The 23976-nt window shown below is 41.3% G+C and overlaps 1 protein-coding gene and 1 long non-coding RNA gene across 3 annotated transcripts in view; one reads left to right on the forward strand and one right to left on the reverse strand.

Moving 5' to 3' along the window:
- The window catches only part of MAP3K5 (mitogen-activated protein kinase kinase kinase 5), a 118762-nt gene that overhangs the window by 86289 nt on the left and 8497 nt on the right, over positions 1-23976 (forward strand). For both annotated transcript variants that reach the window (XR_013540601.1, XM_020779391.3), the window contains exons 15-26: positions 442-575; positions 2166-2293; positions 4574-4710; positions 6574-6679; positions 8676-8833; positions 9490-9667; positions 10084-10104; positions 10986-11163; positions 11294-11462; positions 13668-13853; positions 14921-15026; positions 16610-16856. Coding sequence is in view for 1 of the 2 variants with exons in the window: in XM_020779391.3 (XP_020635050.3) it covers positions 442-575; positions 2166-2293; positions 4574-4710; positions 6574-6679; positions 8676-8833; positions 9490-9667; positions 10084-10104; positions 10986-11163; positions 11294-11462; positions 13668-13853; positions 14921-15026; positions 16610-16856 (1748 nt within the window). In the remaining variant the exon portion in view is untranslated. The remainder of the gene's footprint in view (positions 1-441; positions 576-2165; positions 2294-4573; positions 4711-6573; positions 6680-8675; positions 8834-9489; positions 9668-10083; positions 10105-10985; positions 11164-11293; positions 11463-13667; positions 13854-14920; positions 15027-16609; positions 16857-23976) is intronic.
- The window catches only part of LOC110071777 (uncharacterized), a 56407-nt gene continuing 39955 nt past the window's right edge, over positions 7525-23976 (reverse strand). Inside the window, exons 3-4 of the long non-coding RNA XR_013540606.1 lie at positions 10955-11118; positions 7525-8148 (exon numbers count right to left, since the gene is read on the reverse strand). This is a non-coding gene — a long non-coding RNA (uncharacterized LOC110071777). The remainder of the gene's footprint in view (positions 8149-10954; positions 11119-23976) is intronic.

Consider the following 23976-nt stretch of genomic DNA (forward strand, 5'->3'; position numbering starts at 1 on the left):
CCAGAGAAATGTTGGGGAGAGGGATGGGATGCTGGTAGCCACTCAACCCCATCCACATGCAGTTAAGCAGTCTCATGTTGGTGCAATCTTGTTAAGCTAGAGTCTGCTCTGAGAATGTAAATGGGCCAATGAAAAGTGCAATATCAAGTTTGCAACCAATAAAGTATCAGTGTGTCAGGATGAAGTTTTCCTAAAACACTTGCAGTGGCAATCAATCAATCAATCAATCAATCAATCAATCAATCAATCAATCAATCAATCAATCAATCAATCAATCAATCAATCAATCAATCAATAATTTCATGTTGACAGTGATTTCATTCAGATAGGATGTTTCTGTTTTCAACTATCATTTGTTCACTTTTTACTATGAAATAATGTTTGAGGAGGATACATACTAGAGTCATAGATCCGTTCCTTTTGCTGTATTTTCTGTTACAGTATGACTATGAATATGATGAAAATGGAGAGCGAGTCATTTTGGGGAAAGGCACTTACGGCATAGTTTATGCTGGACGAGATCTGAGCAATCAAGTCAGAATTGCCATTAAAGAAATCCCAGAAAGAGACAGCAGGTATAGTAATGCCAAATACCAATAAATACTGCTTTGCTTGCAACTGTAAAATTAAATCTGCTGATTTAACAGTGGCATTTAAAAAAAAACCCTATTAATAGCTCTCTATATATTTTCATATTCTTTAGATTGTCTTTCACATCATCTCAGAGGTGTTCAACTCTAGCAAAAGAAGAGAAAAAGGAGTTATGACTAGAGATGGGGGTATTCGTATTTGTATACTCCTGGCAGAAGGAGGGAAGATGAATCTCCCTGCCAGGCTGATTACTGGCGAGCTCCAGAGTGATTGGAAGGGAGAGCAGAGCAGGTGGTAGCAGTGGACGCATGAGTGGACGGTCTGGCCCCAGAGGGCTGGACCCTTGTTACTTCCAGCTGTGCAGGGGTATTCGTATTCATATACGAATATCCCCAGCTCCTTTTATGATCAAATCTGTGGAGCCCTGTTCGTATTGCAGGGGTGCATCTTAACAATATTATTTTGGGTGCCTTTCTAATGCCTAGCATTAGAAAGAATGGCTGGGGATGACAGAAAGGCAGAAATATCCTTCCCCCAGCTATTGCTGTTATTTCTGTAGTCACTCAACTTGTTGCTTTCTTTCCTGGGACTTTTAGAGGTGAGTGTTTTGCTCTCCCAGCTACTCTGCAGGAAGAAAATAGAGGGGAGTAAAATAGACATGGAAAGGATTAAATACTATATCTCTTTCCTTCAGTTCTCCTAATTGTCCTCCTTTCTAGAGATTCACACACATCGTTGTACCTGCACCTCGGCCAGAGATAGCTCATTGGGACACCTCACACAAATATTTTGGGGGGAGACTGCCCCTCCACAGTCATGACACTTCCTCAGTCTAAATTATCTGAGAAAAGCTTGAAAGGGCTGGTCAATTCCTGAGCAGGAAACAAGCATAGCAAAACATGGAGAAGGCCCCGTTTTTAAAAGCAGTGGTGCTTTACAATAGGAACTGTATCTGAGATGGCTGAAATCTTTTCTTTTATAAAGATTGCTTTTTAAAAAAAAAGTCCACATGATCCCTTACAATGGGTTTATCTTGGAGCCAGTTATCACGATGTAGCAATGCCTCCAAGATAACCCCATCTCAGGGATCATGTGGATATATATCCACATGATCCCTGTTCTATATATATATATATTTTTAGTCTCATCTTTCCCAGAACAGCACAGAAAACATGCAGCCAGATAGAATATGTGAGCTAGACATCTCTCACTGCAGAGGTGGGGAAACTGAGCATCTCTCATTGAAGAAGCAGGGATAAGTTACTGGACTGAGGGCAAACATCCATGGTTGACATATCCTATAAACCTTCTCCTTTAAAAGCTTTTCTTTTGTGTTGGATTATTCAACCAAAGAGATAAGCTTCAGTTTAATTTTTTCCTTTACTTGGGAGATCGTTGAGTTATTTTGCCTGTCTGTTTATTCTGTATTATCTTTTCATTTGGAGCCTTATTTCCTTTCTGCAAATGTTGCCTGGGCAATTGTTATTTCACTTTAAACAGGTCCATTGAAGTACTGCTGTGTATGGAACTCTGTACAGTGAAAATGGTGAAAATTGTTAAACCTTGCCTTTCAGATACTCCCAGCCTCTACATGAAGAAATAGCTTTGCATAAGCACCTGAAACACAAGAACATTGTCCAGTATCTTGGTTCATTTAGTGAAGATGGATTCATCAAAATATTCATGGAACAAGTACCTGGAGGTAGGAGGTTTTAGATACGATGTATGTATGTGTATAGTCAGTTTACTTCTGTGATATATCTTGCTACTTAGTTGTTACCTCTTTTGGATACAGAAATTCTATATATATATTTGCAAATCAGGAACTTGAGAACTTTAGTATGCACACCCTTTTTGCTAAATGTGCAGTTGATGAAGGGTCTTGGTCACCCTGTCATGGCTAGTATAAATGTTGGGGAAACAACCCATTATTGGGGAAAAATACACTTTTCATATCTCTTTCCTTGTCCAAGAAAGGAAGTGTGTTTCTTAACCCAGAGCCCAATAGACCGAGAAATATATTTTTGTACTTATTTTTGTTTGCTGCCACTTCTTGAATTAGATTTGCAGATATAATTATAAAATGCGTCAAATGAGCCAAAGCTCTCTCTAAAGGTAAAAATTGTGAAACTGAGGCTGTTGTACTTTGAGCACATCAGGAGAAAACAAGACTCACGGGAAAATACAACAATGCTAAGAACAGCTGAAAACAATGAGAAAAGAGGAAGATCTAATATGATAAGGGGGTTGACTCCATAAAGGAAGCCATAGCCTTCAATTTATAAAGGCTGAGCAGGGCTGTTGAGGACAAGACATTTTGGAGGTTACTCATTCATAGGGTCACATTCATTTGTTGTCAACAAATATGATCATGGTTGAGATATGTGGATTGCCTCTGAGAGCCTGTTCTATACCCTATTTGGTTTGCTTGACTCATTGTCCCAAATACACAATGAAGAATAGAGGAGCATAGGCAGCTGCTGTAGACCACTGGTTCATCTAAGCCAATATTGCCACCTCTGACTGGTGGCAGTGCTTCAGGGTTTCAGGCAGAATTCTTTCTTCGCCTTATTCTGTAGATCCCTGGTATTTCCTGGTGATCTCCCAGCCCAAGTACTAGCCAGGCCTTAACCAGCTTAGCTTCTGAAATCTACTCTGGTAGATAGTGTTATGTATTAGAGAGAATGCTTATATAAAATGCCCCTGACCATTGCTACTACTGCCAACCTGCCTTCTTCACACATGCCAATTGTATCAATGTTAAATTTCAAAAAACCAAAACTGTCCCAGTACATGAAATAAAGTTGGTATGAATGTGTTCTCCCTTGGGCTGGATAGTCAATAAGTGTAGCAGGACTCTGATCTAGGGAATTGCAGTGAATTTGAAGTGTCAGTTAAACATTGCAAAGTTACTTGTTGAGTCATCTTCAACAGATACCTTTAAAGTAATTTGTTCCTTTGATCTATTCCTAAAGACAATGGAAAGTGGAGATTTTTTTAAAAATCCCTTTGCACCTTTTAAAAAAATCATAATGGTTAGTACTTTGGTAAATGGTTTAGCTGTGAGTTACCAAATGGCTCTTACTCTTCTTCCCATGTGCTGTTGCAGTTGAGGGAGATACTCAGATTCTCAATTTGAAACATGAGTTCTTACTGTGATATGTTTCAAGAAGGGGTGTGGACTATTAAGCAAAGGCTTTTCCATAAAGAAGGAAGTCTATAATGTTATTAAATTGTCATTTTTGTCCAAAATATTAACATTCTTGGCTCAGTCATCTAAACCACTGGTTCTTAACCTTGGGTTACTCAGGAGTTTTGGACTGCAACTCCCAGAAGCCTTCACCACCAACTGTGCTGGCTGGGGTTTCTGGGAGTTGCAGTTCAAAAACATCCGAGTAACAAAGGTTAAGAACCACTGATCTAAACCAAGGGTCTCCAAACTTTTCAGTATGGAGGCCACATCATATATTTTACAAATTTTCTAGGGCCGAATGAGGGAAGGCAGACCCAAGCAAAGACAGTGGGGGTGGGGGATCGGTTGGGTCCCCCTTCCCTTCCCTTCCTTTCCTATGCTCGGGGTGGATAAAAATGCAGTACAAGGTGGGCCAGATGCGGTCCGTGGGCCATAGCTTGGAGACCCCTGATCTAAACGTTGGAGTAAGTGCATTAATTGTAGATGGAGTACATGGATTAATTGTAAAGGAAACAAGCTGAACAAAATGTCAGTAATTTTAGATAGGCTTTTCTACTGATTTTCAGTAATCTGTTATGACCAAATGAGAACAAAGATTTTAAATATTTGTACTGTAATAAGCAATGTGTTTTCTTTGTAAACTATTTAGAGATTCTGGTATTAATATAATTTTTCTCCCATTTCTATTTGGTAGATATAGGCATTGTTAAATAAAACCAAGTGTTGGTATAAAATTATTATCTGCCCAATCTGAAATTCATTTTCTCTGATACTTCCCCCAAATTACAGGTAGCCTTTCAGCTCTTCTGAGATCAAAATGGGGACCACTAAAAGATAATGAACAGACTATTGGCTTTTATACCAAACAGATTCTTGAAGGATTGAAATACCTCCATGATAATCAAATAGTACATCGTGACATTAAGGTAGGAGTTTTACTGTCATATGTAAATATAGATTTCTTTGCAAAAGAATTAGATTTATATTGGTGGGCAAAAAGTGCTATTTACTGCTCCATGAAAAAAATGAATATATTAATCTTCACTTGCTGATATTAGCCATCATAAATAGCACAGAACATTGGAGTGGTGAAGTTTGCTAATGGAGGGGCACTGGATTTTGGTCCCAGAGTTTTAGAATTATAAAGCATTATAAAGATTTCTGCATAATCAGTTGAAATTCTTGGCCAGAATTCAAGCTCCAAAGTTCAAATCAACTTTTTCTCTTCTCCTTCTTTCCACATCAGCCCCCTCTATTTCCCAAAAAAGCCTTTTCAGAGGGGTAGTCGAGTCAGCCGAACTGTTGCCATTGAAATGGGAGGCAATCACCTCGTATCAGGAATCATTTGCAACCTCTCTGCCCGATTGCAGGTGATTGCCCTTCCCTTTATATTCCAGAAGACATGGGCTCCAGTCTTTAACATTTTTCCATAAAGCTTGGCACTAATGCATTACATTTTTTAAAAAAATCAGCTTTAAAAATGATTACTTTTGTGTTAACAGAAGCATAAGGCAACTGATGCATATGAAGAATGATGTTTTGAAACGTAATGATATAACTATACTTTTAAAATACCATTTTAAGCAGGTAGATGCATTTCTCTTATCTAATGCAACAGTACTGTAATGGCTTTAACATTAATGCATTAAAATGTATGCACTTTTCCAAGCTCTGTCTGGATCCTAGAATGAATTTTCTGTGGATACAGAAAGCCAAAGGGGAGGAGAGGGTGGTCCACAGCATTCTTTGTCTTAAATTATACAATATCCAGTTTCACTCAAAAAAATTCAGAAGAAAATGCTAGAAGTCGAAAACCGATCTCTTCAGAAGGTCTCCTGATAACTAACAAAGCTACAAAGTATTCCTAAAAGTTTTTGTGGGTTTTTCGGGCTCTTTGGCCATGTTCTGAAGGTTGTTCTTCCTAACGTTTTGCCAGTCTCTGTGGCCGGCATCTTCAGAGGACAGCACTCTGTGCTCTGGTGCAGTTTGTTTGGGAGCTGAGCATTTATGCTGTGAGATCAGCTTTTGTCCTTTTTGGGAGATGGATGATTATGGTGATCAGTGTGTTTTTGTTGTGGGTGTATTGTTGTGATAAGGAGAGGGATTATCTGTCACTGTGACTGATGGGTGTCATTAGCTGGTCTTTTGTGTGCAGTGGTCCTTGTGGCTGGGTAGAATTTGTTGACCTTTTGCAGGCTGTATTTTTCAGTGCTGGGAGCCAGGCTTTATTGAGTTTTAGACTTTCTCCTTTTTTGTTGAAGCTCTGCTGGTGTTTGTGGATTTCAATAGCTTCCCTGTGCAGTCTAACATAAAGATTGCTAGTGATGTCCAGTTCATCAGTATTTTGAAATAGAATTTCATGTCCAGCTTGTTGTGATAATCACAGTGACAGATAATCTCTCCTTATCATAACAATACACCCACAACAAGACACACTAATCACCCATCTCCTGAAAAGAACAAAGGCCTATCTCACAGCCATAAATACTCCATTAGATCCCAGAAGTGAAAGCCTTCACGAATATATTCTTAAAAGTTTTGAACAAATTTGAATTACATTGTTTTTATTGTATTTTTTGTATAATGTAATTCACTGGTAGACTCATAGGTTCTTTTAGTTCTCAACTGAAGCTTTGTTGAATGAAAAATATGAAAACAAAATTGCAACAACATCCATTTAAATGCATTGTAATCTACAGTGAGATATTTCAGCACTCATTTTTGCTGAAATCTGTTTTGCAGTTTCAGTGAAAAGATAAAATTGTGATCTCAAATGCTCTCTCTTCCAGGGTGACAATGTACTCATCAACACGTACAGTGGCGTGCTGAAGATTTCAGACTTTGGAACATCAAAGAGGCTGGCTGGGATAAATCCATGCACTGAAACATTCACAGGTATATTCATATGTCTACAGTGTTGATCCCTCCAGTTGCTGAATAAAGGGAAGGGTTTTCAAAAGAATAGACTTGATATCAGAATTGTCTGTAGCTTTTTGTCAGCACAGGATGCTGACTCACTTTATTTGACTTGCTTAGATAAAACTGTTCCTTTTGTGATTCAGCTGTGTACACATTGTGAAAAGGATAGCACTGCAGAAAGCAAAAATAGGAAGGCTGGTGCAGACAGTCATCCTAATTACCTATTGACTTGAGAAGTTCCAGTAGGAACTGTATCGGGACTGTTGCTTTATTCATTAACCAAGTTGTTGGCATTAGTTAAGTAGCGATTCTCTGTCTGTGTGATGCACATATCAGTTCCCTTCACAGCTATTAATAATATTCCTACTTTTTCAGTGAGATAAAAACCAAACTATTGCAGCTACCTAACCAACCATATAAAACATGGACATTTTGATCCACCTGGAGAGACATATGTGGAAAATTGTACCTGCTCTATTCCTTTGTGTAGTCTTGGGAGCTCAGAACAGCATGCATGCCCAAATATTGGGATTCAAGTATTAGTAACTTTTGCTGCAAGTGGTATTAAACTGAATACTGAATTCTTTTCTTTTTTTAAAATCAGAACATGAAAGTATAAATTTTATGCTCTGTCTTTCTCCTTTATGGGACTTAAGACACCATGGGTCTATCTAGGCCTGTCCTGTCCACTCTGATGGGTAGCAGCTTTCCAGGTTTCGGGCAGGATTCATCCCCATCGTACGTGAAAATCCCTCGTGTTCCCTGGTGGTCTCCCAACTCAAGTAGTAACCAGGGCCAACCTTGGCTATATGTACAAAAAATACAGTTTAAAAACACAATATATTTAATTATTAAAACAGCACTCGATAAATTAATAGATCAACACAAATACATAATTAACGAAGCTGAAGTACAAATTAAAACCAGTTCAAGCCATTTGAAAACAAGAGCAGCACCTGACGTTAAATGGACATGATCAGTGGCCAAAAATGGGTTTAAGTAAAAATGCTGTCACTTGCCAGTGGAAGATCAGCGAACGGGAGCAGCCTAATCTCCCTCATGAGGGAATTCCATAAGCTTGGAGTAAGCATTGACGAGTGCTCTCTCTTGCCCTTACTAAACATGCCTGCAATGAAGGTGGTGGGGCAGAGAGAAAGGCATAGTCAGAGAGTGTTATGACCTGGAAATGCTCATGTAGGAAGATACAGCCCTTCAGATAGCCTGGACACAATCATATAGGGCTTCAAAATCATTATAAACACTTTGCCTTATGCCTGGAAACAGATAAATAGTCAATGAAGGTAATGTAGCATGGAATTTCTGTTCTCACTATAACTGGCTTGCTGCAGCACTTAGACAACTGTCTGCCCAGTATACTTTGATTTGGATTCCTGCAGTGAGCTTACGTGACCTCAGGTAAAACTCCATTGCAAGTTGCTTTGTACCTGCATAGCAAAGAAAGGTGGGATATATTTATTTTTGTAAATAATGCTTACCTGTTCATTTATTTGAGCCTCTCCTCATGCTCTGGGTCAAAAATGAGCCCTTTGTCCATATCTTTCTTATCTTGTAATGGAACACTCCTGAAGATTATTAAACCACAGCTTTCCTGTTTTGCCTTGCAAACAGAGATTAAACCACAGTTTCCCACCAGATGCAATCATAGACTGGCTTAATAAACTACAATGGAAGTACCCAAGCTAGACATATGAGGCAAAGACAGATAAGAGTACTCTCCGAGGCAAGGCTTATTCTCAGTCTAATGAATCATAGTTTGTTAGATCAATATTGTTAAGCCTGAACCAGGACCAGAGGAAATACATTCAACACTCTGAAATGCTTCATACGTTTTTGGTACTTATTTAAAACTACCAGAAAACGTAGGCATCTGACGCTTACCTGTATGCTTTCTCTTAAATTGAAGTGTTAGCAAAGAAATTCCTGCCTTAAGTGAAATCTCTGTTTTTAACAGGTACTCTTCAGTATATGGCACCAGAAATAATTGATAAAGGACCAAGAGGTTATGGGAAACCTGCAGATATCTGGTCTTTAGGCTGCACAATTATTGAAATGGCTACTGGGAAGCCACCATTTTATGAACTAGGCGAGCCGCAGGCAGCAATGTTCAAGGTTAGATGACGTATATGGATCAGTGTGATTGTGGGGGGGGGGGTTGTGTGGGTTTGATTTGGTTTGGTTTGGTCTGTTGAAACAATTGAGGAGGAGATCAGTGACTTTATATGTTAAGTTGTGAGGTAAGTAGAAATAGAACTGTGGTGATGTCACATTTGGCAGGAAAATACTCTGAAGAAAACAGAATACTAAAATGTTCCTGAGATTGCCATGTGACATAAATGCACTAGAGCAGTGGTCCCCAACCTGCGGACCAGTTGGTGAAGGTGGGATACCCCCCCGTGCTCGTGTGCATGTGTAAAGGAGCGGGAGGGTGCTCGTGCGAGCACAAAGGGTGGGGCAGCACTGGGGGCACTCATGCGCATGTGCGAAGGGGTGGGGGAGTACTCATGCAGGCGCAGGTATGCAGGCACAGGTGCAAAGGGGCTGTGGGGGGAGTGCAGGTGGGCAGGAGATCTGTCTCCACACCGGGTCTGGCTCAGGCCACGGACTGGCACCAGGCTGCACACCAGGAGTTGGGGACCCCTGCATGAGAGAACGGCATGACAGGAATATAGCAGTTCATGCTTATTTGTGTTTCATGTTGTATTTTAAGAAAAAGGCTTTCCTGTTTGATGGAAGGTCTTCTTCATTGGTTTTCTGCTTTTCATCAGGTTGGCATGTTCAAGATACACCCTGAGATCCCTGAATCCATGTCTGTAGAAGCAAAGGCCTTTCTGTTACGTTGCTTTGAACCTGATCCAGACAGACGAGCCTGTGCTAATGAGCTTCTTGTGGATGAATTCCTAAAGGTCACAAGCAAGAAAAAGAAAAACCAAACCAAGCTTGCAGGTAAAGAAGTATTCAGGTCTCTGTAGGAGAGCTTAAGTCCATGAGGCAGCCTGATTAATGTAGCCACCCATGATGCCTCTGTTAAGAATATGAACGAAGAGTCTGTTAACATAATGGAAATATGGCTTTTACCTATCAGTTTACATTTATGCTATCCAACAAATGGATTGTAAAATTTGATTTAAAGTGATTCATTTGGAAAGCATGAGCCTTAAGAAAGCCACAGTGAACCAATTCCATTGTTTTTTCAGCAAAAATTAGTCATGACTCACTTTAGCTAATGAAATATATTTTAAAAATTCATACATAAAACAGCTATGTATTGTCTAGTAATTGGTCAAGTTATTTCTTTTTAGTTCTACTTCACACATGAATCTGAATATATTTTAATGCATTTCCTTTCTCCCCCCCCCCAGCTCTGTCAGTCGGATCAAATGGTGAGATTAATATTTACATAGTTTTCTTCTTAAATTTCTGAACTCTTTAAATGTTCTATAACATCATGACTGTATAATCTATTGAAAAGCTACCACAATTGCAATCTCAAATGAGGTAACAGGAGCAAAAGATAGCAGTGCCACTGCCCATACAACAGAGATCTATCCTCCAACAATTTCTCAGCAGGTAGCAGAGTCATGCTGCCTTAAAACATAGTTACATAGCAGTGGTAGCCAGGTGATTAGCATTCAGGAGGCAAATACTTTCTGAACTAGCTGGGCTCTGCCTTTTGAAGTGCACTTCCTGCTCTCAGAAGCACCATGTGACTGATTCATCCCCTTGCTACTCAAAGCCAAGAAAAATGGTTTGGAATAGTGTGTGACTTCAGGCCCCATCAGCCGTCTGGTACTTCCCTTTGAAAGTGACCCAAGGAAAGGGTAGGAACAGCTCCCAACACCATGCCCACCATGTTCAGGAAAAGGAAATAAAAAGGCTTATGTGTGGTCCAGGGGAGTCAAGTGAATTCAGTGAGACTTACTTTTAAGCAAACAAGTTCAGGATCCAAATCTAGAAACACTACCTTCTTCATTGGGCAACTTATTTGTTAAATTAATTCTTCAGATATTACATTGTGGGCGAGGGAACTACCCATCACAGGGCATGATGATGAGCCTGTTTACCCCACCCTACCCATATTTCCTTGGATACAATTCAGTGTATACCGTCATAATTGTGGATGGAGGGCTTCCATTACTTCCCAAGTTACATGTGCTGTGAACACAGGAGGAGATGGATCATGTCCTGTATTTGTTACAGTTTACTTTCCTTTTGAAGTTTTATTGCACTCACCTTCTTGATTTTCTTGCCTTTTTCTCAACAGAATATCTTCGAAGTATATCTTTGCCTGTTCCTGTTCTTGTAGAAGATACAAGTAGTAGCAGTGAATATGGTTCCGTTTCACCTGACACAGAATTAAAGCTTGACCCATTTTCTTTTAAAATGAGGGCCAAATCCTGTGGAGAAAAAGATGCCAAAGGACTTAGGTCCCTTTTTCTAAGGTAAAAGTCTACATAATGTTCATATATATGAATACATATATAATATACACAATGTTCATGTATATGAAGAAAGAAACACATTTTCAATAAATTTGATTAACTCATGGTTTCTTAAATAAAACATTTACAGCATTCCAGATGAGAATTTTGAGGACCACAGTGCTCCTCCTTCACCGGATGAGAAGGATTCTGGCTTCTTCTTGCTTAAAAAGGACAGCGAGCGAAGAGCCACCCTCCATAGAATCCTAACCGAGGACCAAGAAAAGGTGGTGAGGAATTTGATGGAAGCCTTAGCGCAGGTAAGCAAACATAGGGATTATTTTAAGAAAGAAATGTAAGGGAGGACTTCACAATCACAGCATCAGGTGGTGGCAGCGGTTAGGTTTATTAACCTTTGGCTGGGTCTCCAGCTGCAAGCTTTCCTGCTGAAACCAGACCTGGCACCAATATTTCATATTTAGTCACCTCTGGATTTGATGATTACAGTGGTACTGATTCAAAAATGGGTTGGGAAGATTGAGGGGAGGGTTGTTTCTTTGCCCAGTGTCATCTGACAGAGGACCCCACAAGGGAATGTAGCCATCAAGAAAATGTTGGAGTTTTTACAACCTCACATGCTGCTTCTAGTAGGTATGGCTAGGATGGACTTTGCTGGACTGAGGTGGCTATCAGTCTATCCAGAACTAACCAACAGCACCCCCGCCTTTCAATTCAAAGACAGTCCCACTCCTCTGCTCAGCTTTTTTCCCTCTCTTGAGTCTTTTGAAGCCTGCTGAAAGCAGTCATGCTTGTCAGCTTGCTGCCTGATCTGTTCAGTTGTAAATAATGAAACCCTTTATTCGTTCTCCTACTAATGTCTCAGAGTTACTGAGAGTGTAAGTGTTCTGCTCTGTGAATCCCTGCCCTTCTGCTCTGCAGCAAAATTCAAAACTCTGCAACAGAAAAAGAGACTTATGAGTACTTGTTGAGGGAAAGAGATTCTTCACTCTTGCTTTAATAGCTGATTAAAATTAGGTGCAGATTCTTCTCTGTATCCCATAGATAAGTGAGCTTATACACCCAAATATAAAAGGAGGGGCTTTCCTAATAGTTGTATGAAAGCTGTGAAGTAACTTCTCTTTTGGAGTCCTTCCAATTTCCTCCTATCTCGGCTTTTAGGCATCTTTGAACAATTTCTAAAGATGTTCTATAGATGGCATTTTAAAACTGGCAAAAAGGTTGTTAGAGATTAGAAATTCATGTTAAAAATACTGTCGGCAACTGCGGGCTCTCTTTTGTATAGGTGGTGGATACGTGATAGAGTAAAATGACTTTGGAGGTAGATGAAAAAGATATAAGAAATTACACGCATATATATAACCTTTAAACTAGAAATGCTCTTGCTGAATATAATACCAGAAATTGTTGATTTAAAAGATATATATGTATAGTAAACATACGTTGTTGTAAAAATTTATAGTTAAAAGGTTGATCTGAGCTCAAAATGGAATACCTTCTTAGAGAGGCTATCTGAGAATTCAAGAAGATATGTTAAAGAAAACTGAAAAATGTTTTGTGATTGAGCCCAGAAACAAATATGAGTAGATAATATAACATGTGTTATAGATTTTAGTATTGTAATACAGTTGTGGAGTCAAGATTATACTAGATATTGTACTACTGTAAACACTTCCCTGTGTGTATCTTTTGTATGGTATATTTTTCTTTCCTCCCCCCCCCCCAATGTATTTGTATTCCTTTCATTGTTGTCTGTTTGTTTGTTATATAATAAAAAGTATTTCTTAATATGTGCTTTATGTCTGTGGCATTTTAAGATGTTATAGTTCTGTACAAATGAAATATTAACAGCAGCAGCAGTGTGAAGCCTTAGTCATTGAGATGATTGGCCAATTGGGTTATAAAAGAATGACCCTGGTTATAACATGACATCCTCAAATTGCAGATGTTGCAATTCGGTAAAAAAATATGTATTATCTATTCAGTTTTGTTTTCTGTGAGTCACCTTTGAGAAAGTTGCTTACTTGAAGGACCAATCTGAACTGGTCTGCTACATACTTAATCAGCGGCAGGACTGCACAACCTAAACTGTTGCTCAGTCAAGGAGCCTCATTTTATCAGCATGTTGCCACAAGTTGTAGGAAAAAGCTGGACAATAGTGTGTTTCAACATAGCTGTTTTTCATGACAATTATTATGTCATACTTCATAAGTCAGACTATTCTGAGGTACGCAGAGTTACCCTCTCATTACCTAGGATTTTTCCCCCCTCATTTTGATTTCTTTTGTGTTAGAACCCCTGTGTAAAGCGGAGGCTGAAATGAATTTAGAAGTTACTTCAAGATAACCAGTTATGAAATTCAGCACAAACCATGCAAAAGGCCTCTGGACACATTTCAGTGTGCCTGCCTTGCGCATCCACAGATAATATATTCAAAATCATGCTTGGCTGAAAATTTCAGAATATAAATTTCTATGTAATGAATAGATCTTTATTGGTCTTAACAGGGAACCGATGAGCCTAAACTGAAATACGAACACATCACCACTTTAGTTGCCAGTCTCAGAGAATTTGTAAGATCAACTGATCGCAAAATGATTGCAAACACACTTTCAAAGCTGAAACTGGAGCTGGACTTTGACAGTCATGGCATCAGTCAAGTTCAGTTGGTACTCTTTGGTTTCCAAGATGCAGTAAGTATGCCTTCTGCCTGCTGTTCTAGTTCATACCTTCTTATCCCTAAACACCGACTCCAAGCCATCAAAAGGTGGCTGCAAAGCAGTGTGCTGTAATGGGTAGAGTGCTTGGTTGTTGATGGTGGGGGGATTTGGGGCCTAGCTTCAAATCCTGACTCGACTGTAAAACTCACTAGGTGAAATGAGGTCCAGTCACTGTCGCTCTGTCTTAAATCTTTCAGAGCTGTTGTGATGGTAATGTGAAGTGACCATTTACAACACCTTTGAATGTGTAGGAAAGTTGCAAGATATAAATGTCATTATTATAATCATTATGCCAGGTTGCAAAATGGGAAGTATTTAGAATCTGAGAGATAATCAGCAGGGTGAGGAAGAGTTTCCTTATGAACCTATCAAGAAGAGACCATTCACTTCAAGTGAGATCTATTCTGGATTATTATTTTTTTTAAAAAATAGTACAGCAGGATAAAATTCAGCAGTTCCCAGTTTTGCTAGACCATGATGTACTTGCCATTGCTATCTGGTAAATGTGGCAGCTTCACCCTTCTTTTCAGCCTTTGAGCTGGAGAGGCAGGCAGACATTGTCTCCTTGTCTCCAACCCAAGGTTGATAAGAAGGATGGGGTTTCTTTTATTTGTATCCTGCCAAGGCTGATTGTTAATGGCACACATGTTGATTTCCTGATCTGTTTTTAAAATTCAGATTTTACTATGATGGAAACTGAAAGTATCAAAATTGCTTTTCTTTCTCACAATGATTAATTATTTAATTGTTTGAAAGGCAGACACTCTATTTCAGCCACTGTTTTGTTGCCCCCATTGGTGAAAGATGGGTTATATGATGTGTTCCTAAATGTATGTTTCATCTGTCATTCAAAAATGCTTCACTTCCACAGTATAGCTCTCTTTCCATAATAAGCTGATTACTGAGAGAAGAAAGGAGAGGAAAGGAGCAATGAATGTCAAAACTGAATTCTCTGTCTGAATATAGTGCTTTCCCCCCACCAATGTGACATCTGGAAAAAAAAAGTTAAACAATGTTTTAATGCCAGTGTCTTTCCGCAGGTGAATAAAGTTCTAAGAACTCACAATATCAAACCACACTGGATGTTTGCACTGGACAGCATAATTCGCAAAGCAGTGCAGACAGCTATTACTATTATGGTTCCAGGTGAGATGTTTGTTACTCATTTAAATGGGTTTTTGAAGACTTTAGTTATACAGTGGTGCCTCGCTAGACGATTGCCTTGTGGGACGAAAAACCCGCAAGACGATTGGTTTTCGCGATCACTATGGTACCTCGCAAGACTTTTTTTTATGACTGTGCTTCGCAACATGTTTTTTTTTTTGAGACCGATGCTTCGCAAGACTTTTTTTTTAGACCGATTTTTTTTTTAGACGGATGAATAGGGAACTTCTCAAGACAATTTTTTCACAAGATGACGATTTTCATGGAACGAATTAAAATCGTCTTGTGAGGCACCACTGTAAATACACTTAACCTGGGGAAATATTCTGCTGAAATTGTTATAGTGTCCATCTATGATGTTACTGAACCATAACAAAATACATTAGAGGACAACAGCAAACCATGATTGTTCAAATTGTGATTGTGTTTAGTTTAGGTTGAACTCTAATTCCCATCTATTGACTATGCTGGCAAAGCATGATGGGAGTTGCAGTCCAACTTTACCTTGAGGGCTACATGTTCCCCAGCCCTGCTTTATATGTCAGTGGTTGCCACTAAGTACCTTCAGTGTGTCCCTTTTAAATTATGCTGAGGATGAGTAAATAAAAGTTTTAAAGCATTATCAAGACCTTGAAAGGTAAATTAATCCCTGCCCCACAGGCTCATGGTCTAATAGGCATAGGACAAAAAGGGAAAATAATGGGGAGGGAAGAGGAAAACAAGCATATACAGCTCCTAGTGCTTCAAGTTACAGAATTTAGAAGAACGGCAGAGTGGTAAGAATGGTGCGGGCCATTTGTTCTGGATGGATTTGTGAAGTGCTTGGAAAAAACGCAACACCGTCAGATACATGAAAAATGAAAAGCCCTGCAGCACAGAGTAAAATCTGAAAGCATTTGCTGTATGGAAATTGCTCTAGCTTAATGATTAAGAAAAAAAGAGCTTTAGAGATTCTTTCTGAAAAATCCCTAAAGCTTTCCATTCCATGTATAGCTAGAAGAAGTACTCTGATGAGCATTCATGAGACACAAGGCTGTACTGCCTGTGAGATGTACAGTGCTCATGGCATTAGTGCTGCAGCTGAAAAGTTTTATGTCTCTGTATAATACAGAGGTTTCAGAGGTGGCAGTTATCGGCAACTAACTGTAAAAAATACAGAATACCAGTCTTCCTTCATGTGGCAGGCTTGACTGTTTTCCAGCTTGTCAGCAAAAGAATTTCATAACACATGGCAAAGGACTGGCTTTGTATAGATTCAGTTTCATTAGACTGCAGCTCCCATGCTGAAGGCATGGAATCTTGTAACCTCTTGCCTCATTTCTGGTGGAAGACACTGTCTAGCATTTCTCCTGGGATCAGCACCAGATTTAGCAGCTTGATCTCTTTATTCCTGATGTGTCAGATCTGCAAGGTTATCTCTCAGGGACTGCATCTTGGCTTCAGTCTGTAGAAGTTTCCTATGGAAGATAGTTGCTTTTGCAGGGTGAGGCCAATCTATAGAGCCCATTATACCTCTCTGCATATTTGGTATTGTGATAATTAATCACAAATGTGCTCTTTAACAGAACTGAGGACACACTTCAGTATAGCATCTGAGAGTGACACCGCAGATCAGTGTGAGGACATTGAAGGTGAAGAGGAACATGAAGAACAGTCTTCAAACCCAGTTGTTCAGAGGCCTTGCCTTATGTTAGATGATGCTATAGCTACCTCAGGTGTAAGCACACTCAGTTCTACTGTATCTCACGATTCCCAGGCTGCCCAAAGATCCCTCAATGTTCAACTTGGAAGGCTCAAATTGGAAACCAACAGGTAAGTTATAGGATCTGAAGAGCTAAGATTGATTCCTAGTCATCTTACAGATGGACAAACTGGTAGACACACACACAGAGAGAGGGGGGGGTTGGAAAATGTTTACATTTTAAACATTTAAATGTATACTCCTATGTCATCTATGTGCACATTTGTATTAATCTGGATAACTTCGGCATGCCAGATCAGTTTCCTCATCTGGGTCTTGTTTAGTATTATCTAGCACCATCACATTAATCCAGGGGTGCATGCAAGGAATTCAGCCAAATTTGTTTGAAATTTAACCTATTTTAAAGTGGTTTGGGGCTGCTGTTGTTTTGTTTGCCTTAGTCAAATGAGTTGCCAAATATATCCCTATTAAGTTCTTGCCAAATAATAGCAATTAATCTTCATAATTATACAAATAACTAGGTCATTGTAACAATTTGTGTACCAGAAACAAATGCAAAATACTAAACGCCTGGATGGCACAGGTCCAGAACCTTGTTTTCATTGTTGCTGATTGCCACTCAAAGTATATGATTGGAAACTCAATACCTAGAGAGAAAGAAAGAGTGTCTATGTGCATGTGTGCATGAGCACATGTGTGTGCTCTTATAAACAAACTAGCTTGCCAGATAACGGGAAGTTTTTGCTAGCTTTTTGAATGAGAACTGTTTAAAGAGCTTTTTCAAACCATAAATGTTCATGGTTGAAAGTAGTTATAAATGCTAGACTTTTTAACTTGATGGTGCTGCAGGATATTTAATGTTTACTTCTTCACTGAAGTCACTGATAAATCAAAACTGTCGTTGGCCTCTCCTGTATTTAGTGATAAAGGAAGGACGTATATGTGTTTGTAGATATCATACTGTGACAACCCCAGACCTACTGGGATATGCCACAGTTTCACTAAGCTGCCACCAACCATTCCCTGTAAGGAGTCACACAGACCAGGAATGGATTTTTAACAAATAAAAGAACAAGGTTTATTTAAATAACACACAGGGAAAATAAAATGATCAAGTGAATAAGATACAGTAACGTGGCTTAGTCTCAATCATACATACACCAGTTTGGTTCACACAGAACACCTTTAAATAAAGCACAGACCCTGAACCTATCAGTTCTGGCTACCCATAAAGACACCTGAACCTATCAGGTAGGTACTGACTGACACACAGTAGTACCCTGTCTGACACACAGACTCCCACACCAGCTTCTTCTTCTCAGCTTCTCCTCTCAGCTTCTCCTCTCAGCTTCTCCTAAACTTCTCCACACAAGCTCCACATATATATACAGTACAGCCCCTCCTCCTGATGTCCCGCCTTCCACTCCCCATAGGATGGAACTTTCCCTCCAACCCATGACAGACAGGTAACATCAGTGCTGTATGTAACACCTCCCCTCTTTATAAGTTGTTTTGTAGGGGGAAAGCTAAAGTGCTTTTCTCCAAAAAACAACCTGGATCCAAAACTTACAAAACCAGTTATACATTAACATACAATACCATACTTACTTATACTCACACTCTAAGATAAACATATCAATTAGGCATTTAAACATTTACCATTTACAATACATCAAGTTACCTTTATTCATACAAACCAAGCATGTTTAATAAACAAGTACATTTAACCTTTGGTCACCAAAATATATACATAGTCCATGTTTCTTTCGCCGTCTTCATTCTTCGGGTCTTCTTGACAAGGCGTCAGCAACACAGTTCACTGACCCTCTGACCACCTTCACTTCAAAGTCATAGTCTTGCAGGTTTAAAGCCCACCTCATAAGTTTACTATTGTGGGTTTTCATTGTCTTTAACCATTGCAGTGGTGAATGGTCAGTGCACAGAACAAAATGTCTTCCCCAAATGTAAGGCTTGGCCTTCTGGATCGCGTAGACTATGGCCAGGCACTCCTTTTCCATGGTTGCCAAATGTCTCTCACCTTTCTGGAGTTTCCTACTCAGGTAGGACACTGGATGCTGGTCACCATTTTCATCCTCCTGGCAAAGAACTGCTCCTACCCCACTGTTAGACGCATCGGTGTAGATGATGAACTCCCGGTCGAAGTCTGGAGCACGCAGCACTGGATAGTTGATGAGGCCTCCTTCAACCTCTGGAACGCCTCCTCACAGTCGCTGGTCCACGGGATGCGGTCATCAGTCTTCTTCCGCGTCAGATCGGTCAGCGGAGTCGCTATCTCGCTAAACCTCGGGATGAACTTTCTGTAGTAGCCCACCAACCCAAGAAATGATTTGACTTTTTTCTTGGTGTTGGGTCTGGGCCAATCACGAACTGCTTCTATCTTGGCCTCTAGGGGTTTTATCACTCCTCCCCCTACTATGTGACCCAAGTATTTTATTTCTGGGCTACCCAGCTGACACTTGCTCGCCTTTACTGTTAGCCCTGCTGCACTTAACCTCTGCAGCACTAACTCCAGGTGTTTCAGGTGATCTTCCCAGGTATTGCTGAAGATCCCTATATCGTCAATGTAGGCTACAGTAAAGTCACTGAGCCCTGCTAAGGTCCGGTCCATCAGCCTTTGGAATGTGGCTGGTGCATTTCTGAGACCAAAACTCAGGACTCTAAACTCATAGAGACCAAAAGGGCTGCAAAAGGCGGTCTTTTCTTGATCCCTGGGATCAATCCTTAATTGCCAATATCCCTTTACCAGGTCCAATGATGAAATGAACCGACAACCCCCTATGGTTTCAATCAGGTTGTCTAGCCTGGGCATCGGGTAGGCATCAGGAGTGGTTACGCGGTTTAATTTCCTGTAATCTACACAAAACCTAATGCTCCCATCAGGCTTGTCCACTAGGACTATCGGAGAGGACCAAGGACTAGAAGAGGGGACGATTATATTCTCCCTAAGCATCTCGTCCAGCTCCTTCCGCACCTTGTCCCTATAGGGTCCCGTCACTCGGTATGGGGATACTGCTTGCGGGGGTGCATCCCCTGTGTGGATCCGATGCATCACTCCCTTCACTATCCCCGGCTTATTGGAAAACACCTTTTGATATTTGATGAGCAGCATTTTTAGTTCTTGCTGCTGGTCTTGGGTGAGTGCAGGACTGATCTTTACCTCCTCTGGGTTGTATTTTACTTCCCCTCTACCCTCCCAGAAGGGTAATTCAGCTTCCTCACTCTCAGCTGCTTTTATCGCAAATAAAACCCTCTGTTCCCCTCTGTAGTAGGGTTTTAGGGCATTCACATGTACCACCCTCCTTGCTTGGTTCTCCTCCTGCTCTATAAGGTAGTTCAGATCTGACATCTTGGAAATGACCCTATATGGTCCTGCCCATTTGAGCTGCAGTTTGTTCTCTCTGCAGGGCCTAAGCCAAAGCACTTCCTCCCCTGGGTTAAAGTGCCTCTCCCTGGCTTTGTGGTCATACCAGGTTTTCTGTCTGACCTTCTGAGCTTGCAGGTTTTCTGCTGCTAGCTCTAGGTTTCTCTTTAGGTCATTCATCAAGGTGTCTATATATGTCACAACGTCTTGTGGGTCATCCTGGGTGATCTGCTCCCAATTTTGTTTGATCAAATCAAGTGGCCCTTTCACCCTTCTCCCAAACAAAAGTTCAAACGGACTGAACCCGGTACTGGCTTGTGGCACTGATCGATAAGCAAACAAAAGGGATTGCAGCTTCTGGTCCCAATTGTTTGGATTCTCTGCCAAGTAAGCCCTAATCATGCGCATCAGAGTCCCATTGAACTTCTCCGTTAACCCATTACTTTCAGGGTGATAGGCAGTGGTTTCCTTGTGTTTAATTCCACAGATTTGCCATAACCGTTTCATGAGCTTCGATGTAAACGATGCGCCCAAATCTGTGATTATTTCTGAGGCAAATCCCATCCTGGACATATACCCCACCAAGGCATCTGCCACTGTGTTAGTTTCAATGTTAGTCAAGGGAATGGCTTCAGGGTACCTCGTGGCATGGTCCACAATGGTGAGAATAAACCTGTTCCCCCTCTTTGTGGCCTTGGGCAAAGGTCCCACAATATCCACCCTTATACATTTGAACGGAGTGTCAATCACAGGCAAAGGGCACAACTTTGCTTTGGTCCTGTCACGGTTATTCCCCTGCCTCTGACACACATCACATTGTTTACAGAACTCCTTGATCTGTTTCCCTATTTCAGGCCAGTAAAAATTCTGTGTGATTCTCTGCTGGGTTTTGTTCACCCCTAAGTGCGCAGCAAACATGTCCGAGTGCCCCCTTTGTAAGATCATGGGGCGATACTTTTCAGGTACCACTAGCTGACTTCTGATCCCATCTCCCCCTTTTGAGATATTCCTCAGGGTCTCTCTGTATAAAATTCCCTTTTTCTCTCGAAATCTCACTGGGGTTTCAGGTGTTAGCTGGGCGTCTGTCACCTGTTCAAAACACTTTTGGAGAGTGGCGTCTGCCTTTTGCTCCTGGCCAAATTTGCTGTCTGTGGTTAAGTTTTCCACCACAGCTTCTGAACTCCCCTCTGCTTCCGTCTCGGGCTCATCAGTACCCCCCTGAACTGTCCCCGTGGTGGCTTGTGAGCGTGTAATCACTAGCACCCGTTTCACATGTTCAGCCAGGTCATTTCCCACGAGCACGGCTGCTGGCAGAGTCGATGAAATCGCTAGCCGCCAAACTCCCCTCCAGCCTTGAAAGCTTACAGGTACCTCAGCTACTGGCAGCGAGATCACCTGTCCCTCAATCCCTGCCACCTTTATGCTCTCATTTGGGGTTATATACTCCCTAGGAATAATATCTGGATGGCACAGGGTCACCTGGGAACAAGTATCCCTTAGCCCCCTATACTGATGGTCAAGTATTCCTACGTCCACCCCTGCGGTTTCAAACAACTGCGAATCTGTTCTCACTAGTAAGCAGCGCTTGACCTCCACAAGAGGACCATTTTCCCCAGCCTGATCAGCAGATGTATCTGTTCCAGATTGAGTAGCCATGGCAACAGGCTCCCTCAGTGACAAGGAGCTTTGCTCTTTCTGGACACAGAACACAGCTTTTGGCTTGGTTCCACTCAAATCATGAGGCACATTTCCTTTTAGCTGCTTTAATTTCTCACACTCTGAGATTAGATGGCCCTTTCCTTGACAGAAATAACATTTTCTGCTGTACTTGGAGTCTTTCTCATCTGTTTTTGGTTTTCCCTCCAAAATCTGAGGTCTTGGTTTCATGTCTGAGGGCTTCCCTTCACCATGGGCCCCTCCCCCTTGCTGGCTTCTCCCTGGTCCCTGAGAGTACTTGCTGTAGGTTTCTTTAGGTTTGCTTATAGATTTCCCCTCACCTAAGGGCTTTCTTATTTGGGAAATAAAATCTGCGATCTCGGCCGCTTCTGCCACAGATTTCGGTTTCCTTTCCCTCACCTGGAACTTCAGTTCCCCATGCAGGACTGAATAAAACTGTTCCAGCGCTATCAGGTCTTTGAGCTGCTGGTAGGTCTCTGTTCCCTCCTGAGATAGCCATTTCTCTAGCAGCCTCACCAGTTGGGCCCCCACTTGGGTAAAAGTCTGCTCTGGTTTCTTTGTGAGTGACCTGAATCTTTGCCTCAGCTGTTCCGCATTTATCCCATGTCTGGCAAACACCAGTTTTTTAAACTCTGCGAAATCCTTTAGCAGTTCCTCTGGCATCTCTGCATAGACTTCTGCCAGGCTGCCACTGATTAAAGATCGCATAATGGTCATCTTCTCAGTTTCCCTTACTGAGAAGTCCACAAACGCTCTTTCCACGAGAGAAAAGAACACCTCAGGGCAATCCCCCTTGTGGTACACAGGGAATTTCTTCAGGTCAGTTTTAGACAATTGGCCCCCCTCAGAATCCCTATTGTTATTATTGTTCTGGTTCATCAGTTCCAATTTTCTTAACTCAAACGCCATTTTCTCTCTCTCCAATTCCAATTCAAATTGCCTTTGTTTCTCTCTTTCCCTTTCCTCCATTTCAAATTGCCTCATCCTCAGTTCATGCTGTTTGGCTTTGAGCATTTTCCTGAGTTCTGGGTTCTGCTCTCCCGTGCTCTCATCCTGCACTGAGCCAAATTCATCCTCAGAACCTTGGTCTACCTGGGGTTCCCTCGCTTCACCCATTTCTGCCATTTGGCTTCGAGTCAAGGGCATAATCCCCCCCCAGAACAGGCTGCTTTCAAAAGTCAAGCCTCAAAATAAAGCGACCACTTTTTTTTTCTCTTTTGCCTCAGAACCAGCCTTCTATAGATTGCTGCTGTTCTTTCAGCACTAACTTGCAACTGTTGCCAGCCAGAGTCTACCCCCCTCTGCTAGGCCTCTCAGCAGACAGGCTAGATCACTGTTACTTTACACAGCTTTGCCTCAGCCTTTTCCCGCCAAAACAGGTTGCCTCAGAGCTCCCTAATCTAGTCCCCAATCTGAGGTTACACGTTCTTCCACTAGCCTACCTCCCCGTGAGGTAAGCCTAGAAGATTACCTACGCGCTCTCAGATTGTCCCTGACTAGACCCCCCTTGCTCTGGGCACACTTGCCAAAGCTTTGCTGGACCACTGGACAACTGGACCAGTCGTATCCCACACGCTGGACACCAATCAATGTGACAACCCCAGACCTACTGGGATATGCCACAGTTTCACTAAGCTGCCACCAACCATTCCCTGTAAGGAGTCACACAGACCAGGAATGGATTTTTAACAAATAAAAGAACAAGGTTTATTTAAATAACACACAGGGAAAATAAAATGATCAAGTGAATAAGATACAGTAACGTGGCTTAGTCTCAATCATACATACACCAGTTTGGTTCACACAGAACACCTTTAAATAAAGCACAGACCCTGAACCTATCAGTTCTGGCTACCCATAAAGACACCTGAACCTATCAGGTAGGTACTGACTGACACACAGTAGTACCCTGTCTGACACACAGACTCCCACACCAGCTTCTTCTTCTCAGCTTCTCCTCTCAGCTTCTCCTCTCAGCTTCTCCTAAACTTCTCCACACAAGCTCCACATATATATACAGTACAGCCCCTCCTCCTGATGTCCCGCCTTCCACTCCCCATAGGATGGAACTTTCCCTCCAACCCATGACAGACAGGTAACATCAGTGCTGTATGTAACACATACACGTACACAGAGTAAGGGGAAGGGAGTGAAAAACAAGTGAGCTTAAG

The sequence above is a fragment of the Pogona vitticeps genome, chromosome 1 (genome assembly GCF_051106095.1).
Source record: "Pogona vitticeps strain Pit_001003342236 chromosome 1, PviZW2.1, whole genome shotgun sequence".
NCBI lineage: Eukaryota > Metazoa > Chordata > Lepidosauria > Squamata > Agamidae > Pogona > Pogona vitticeps.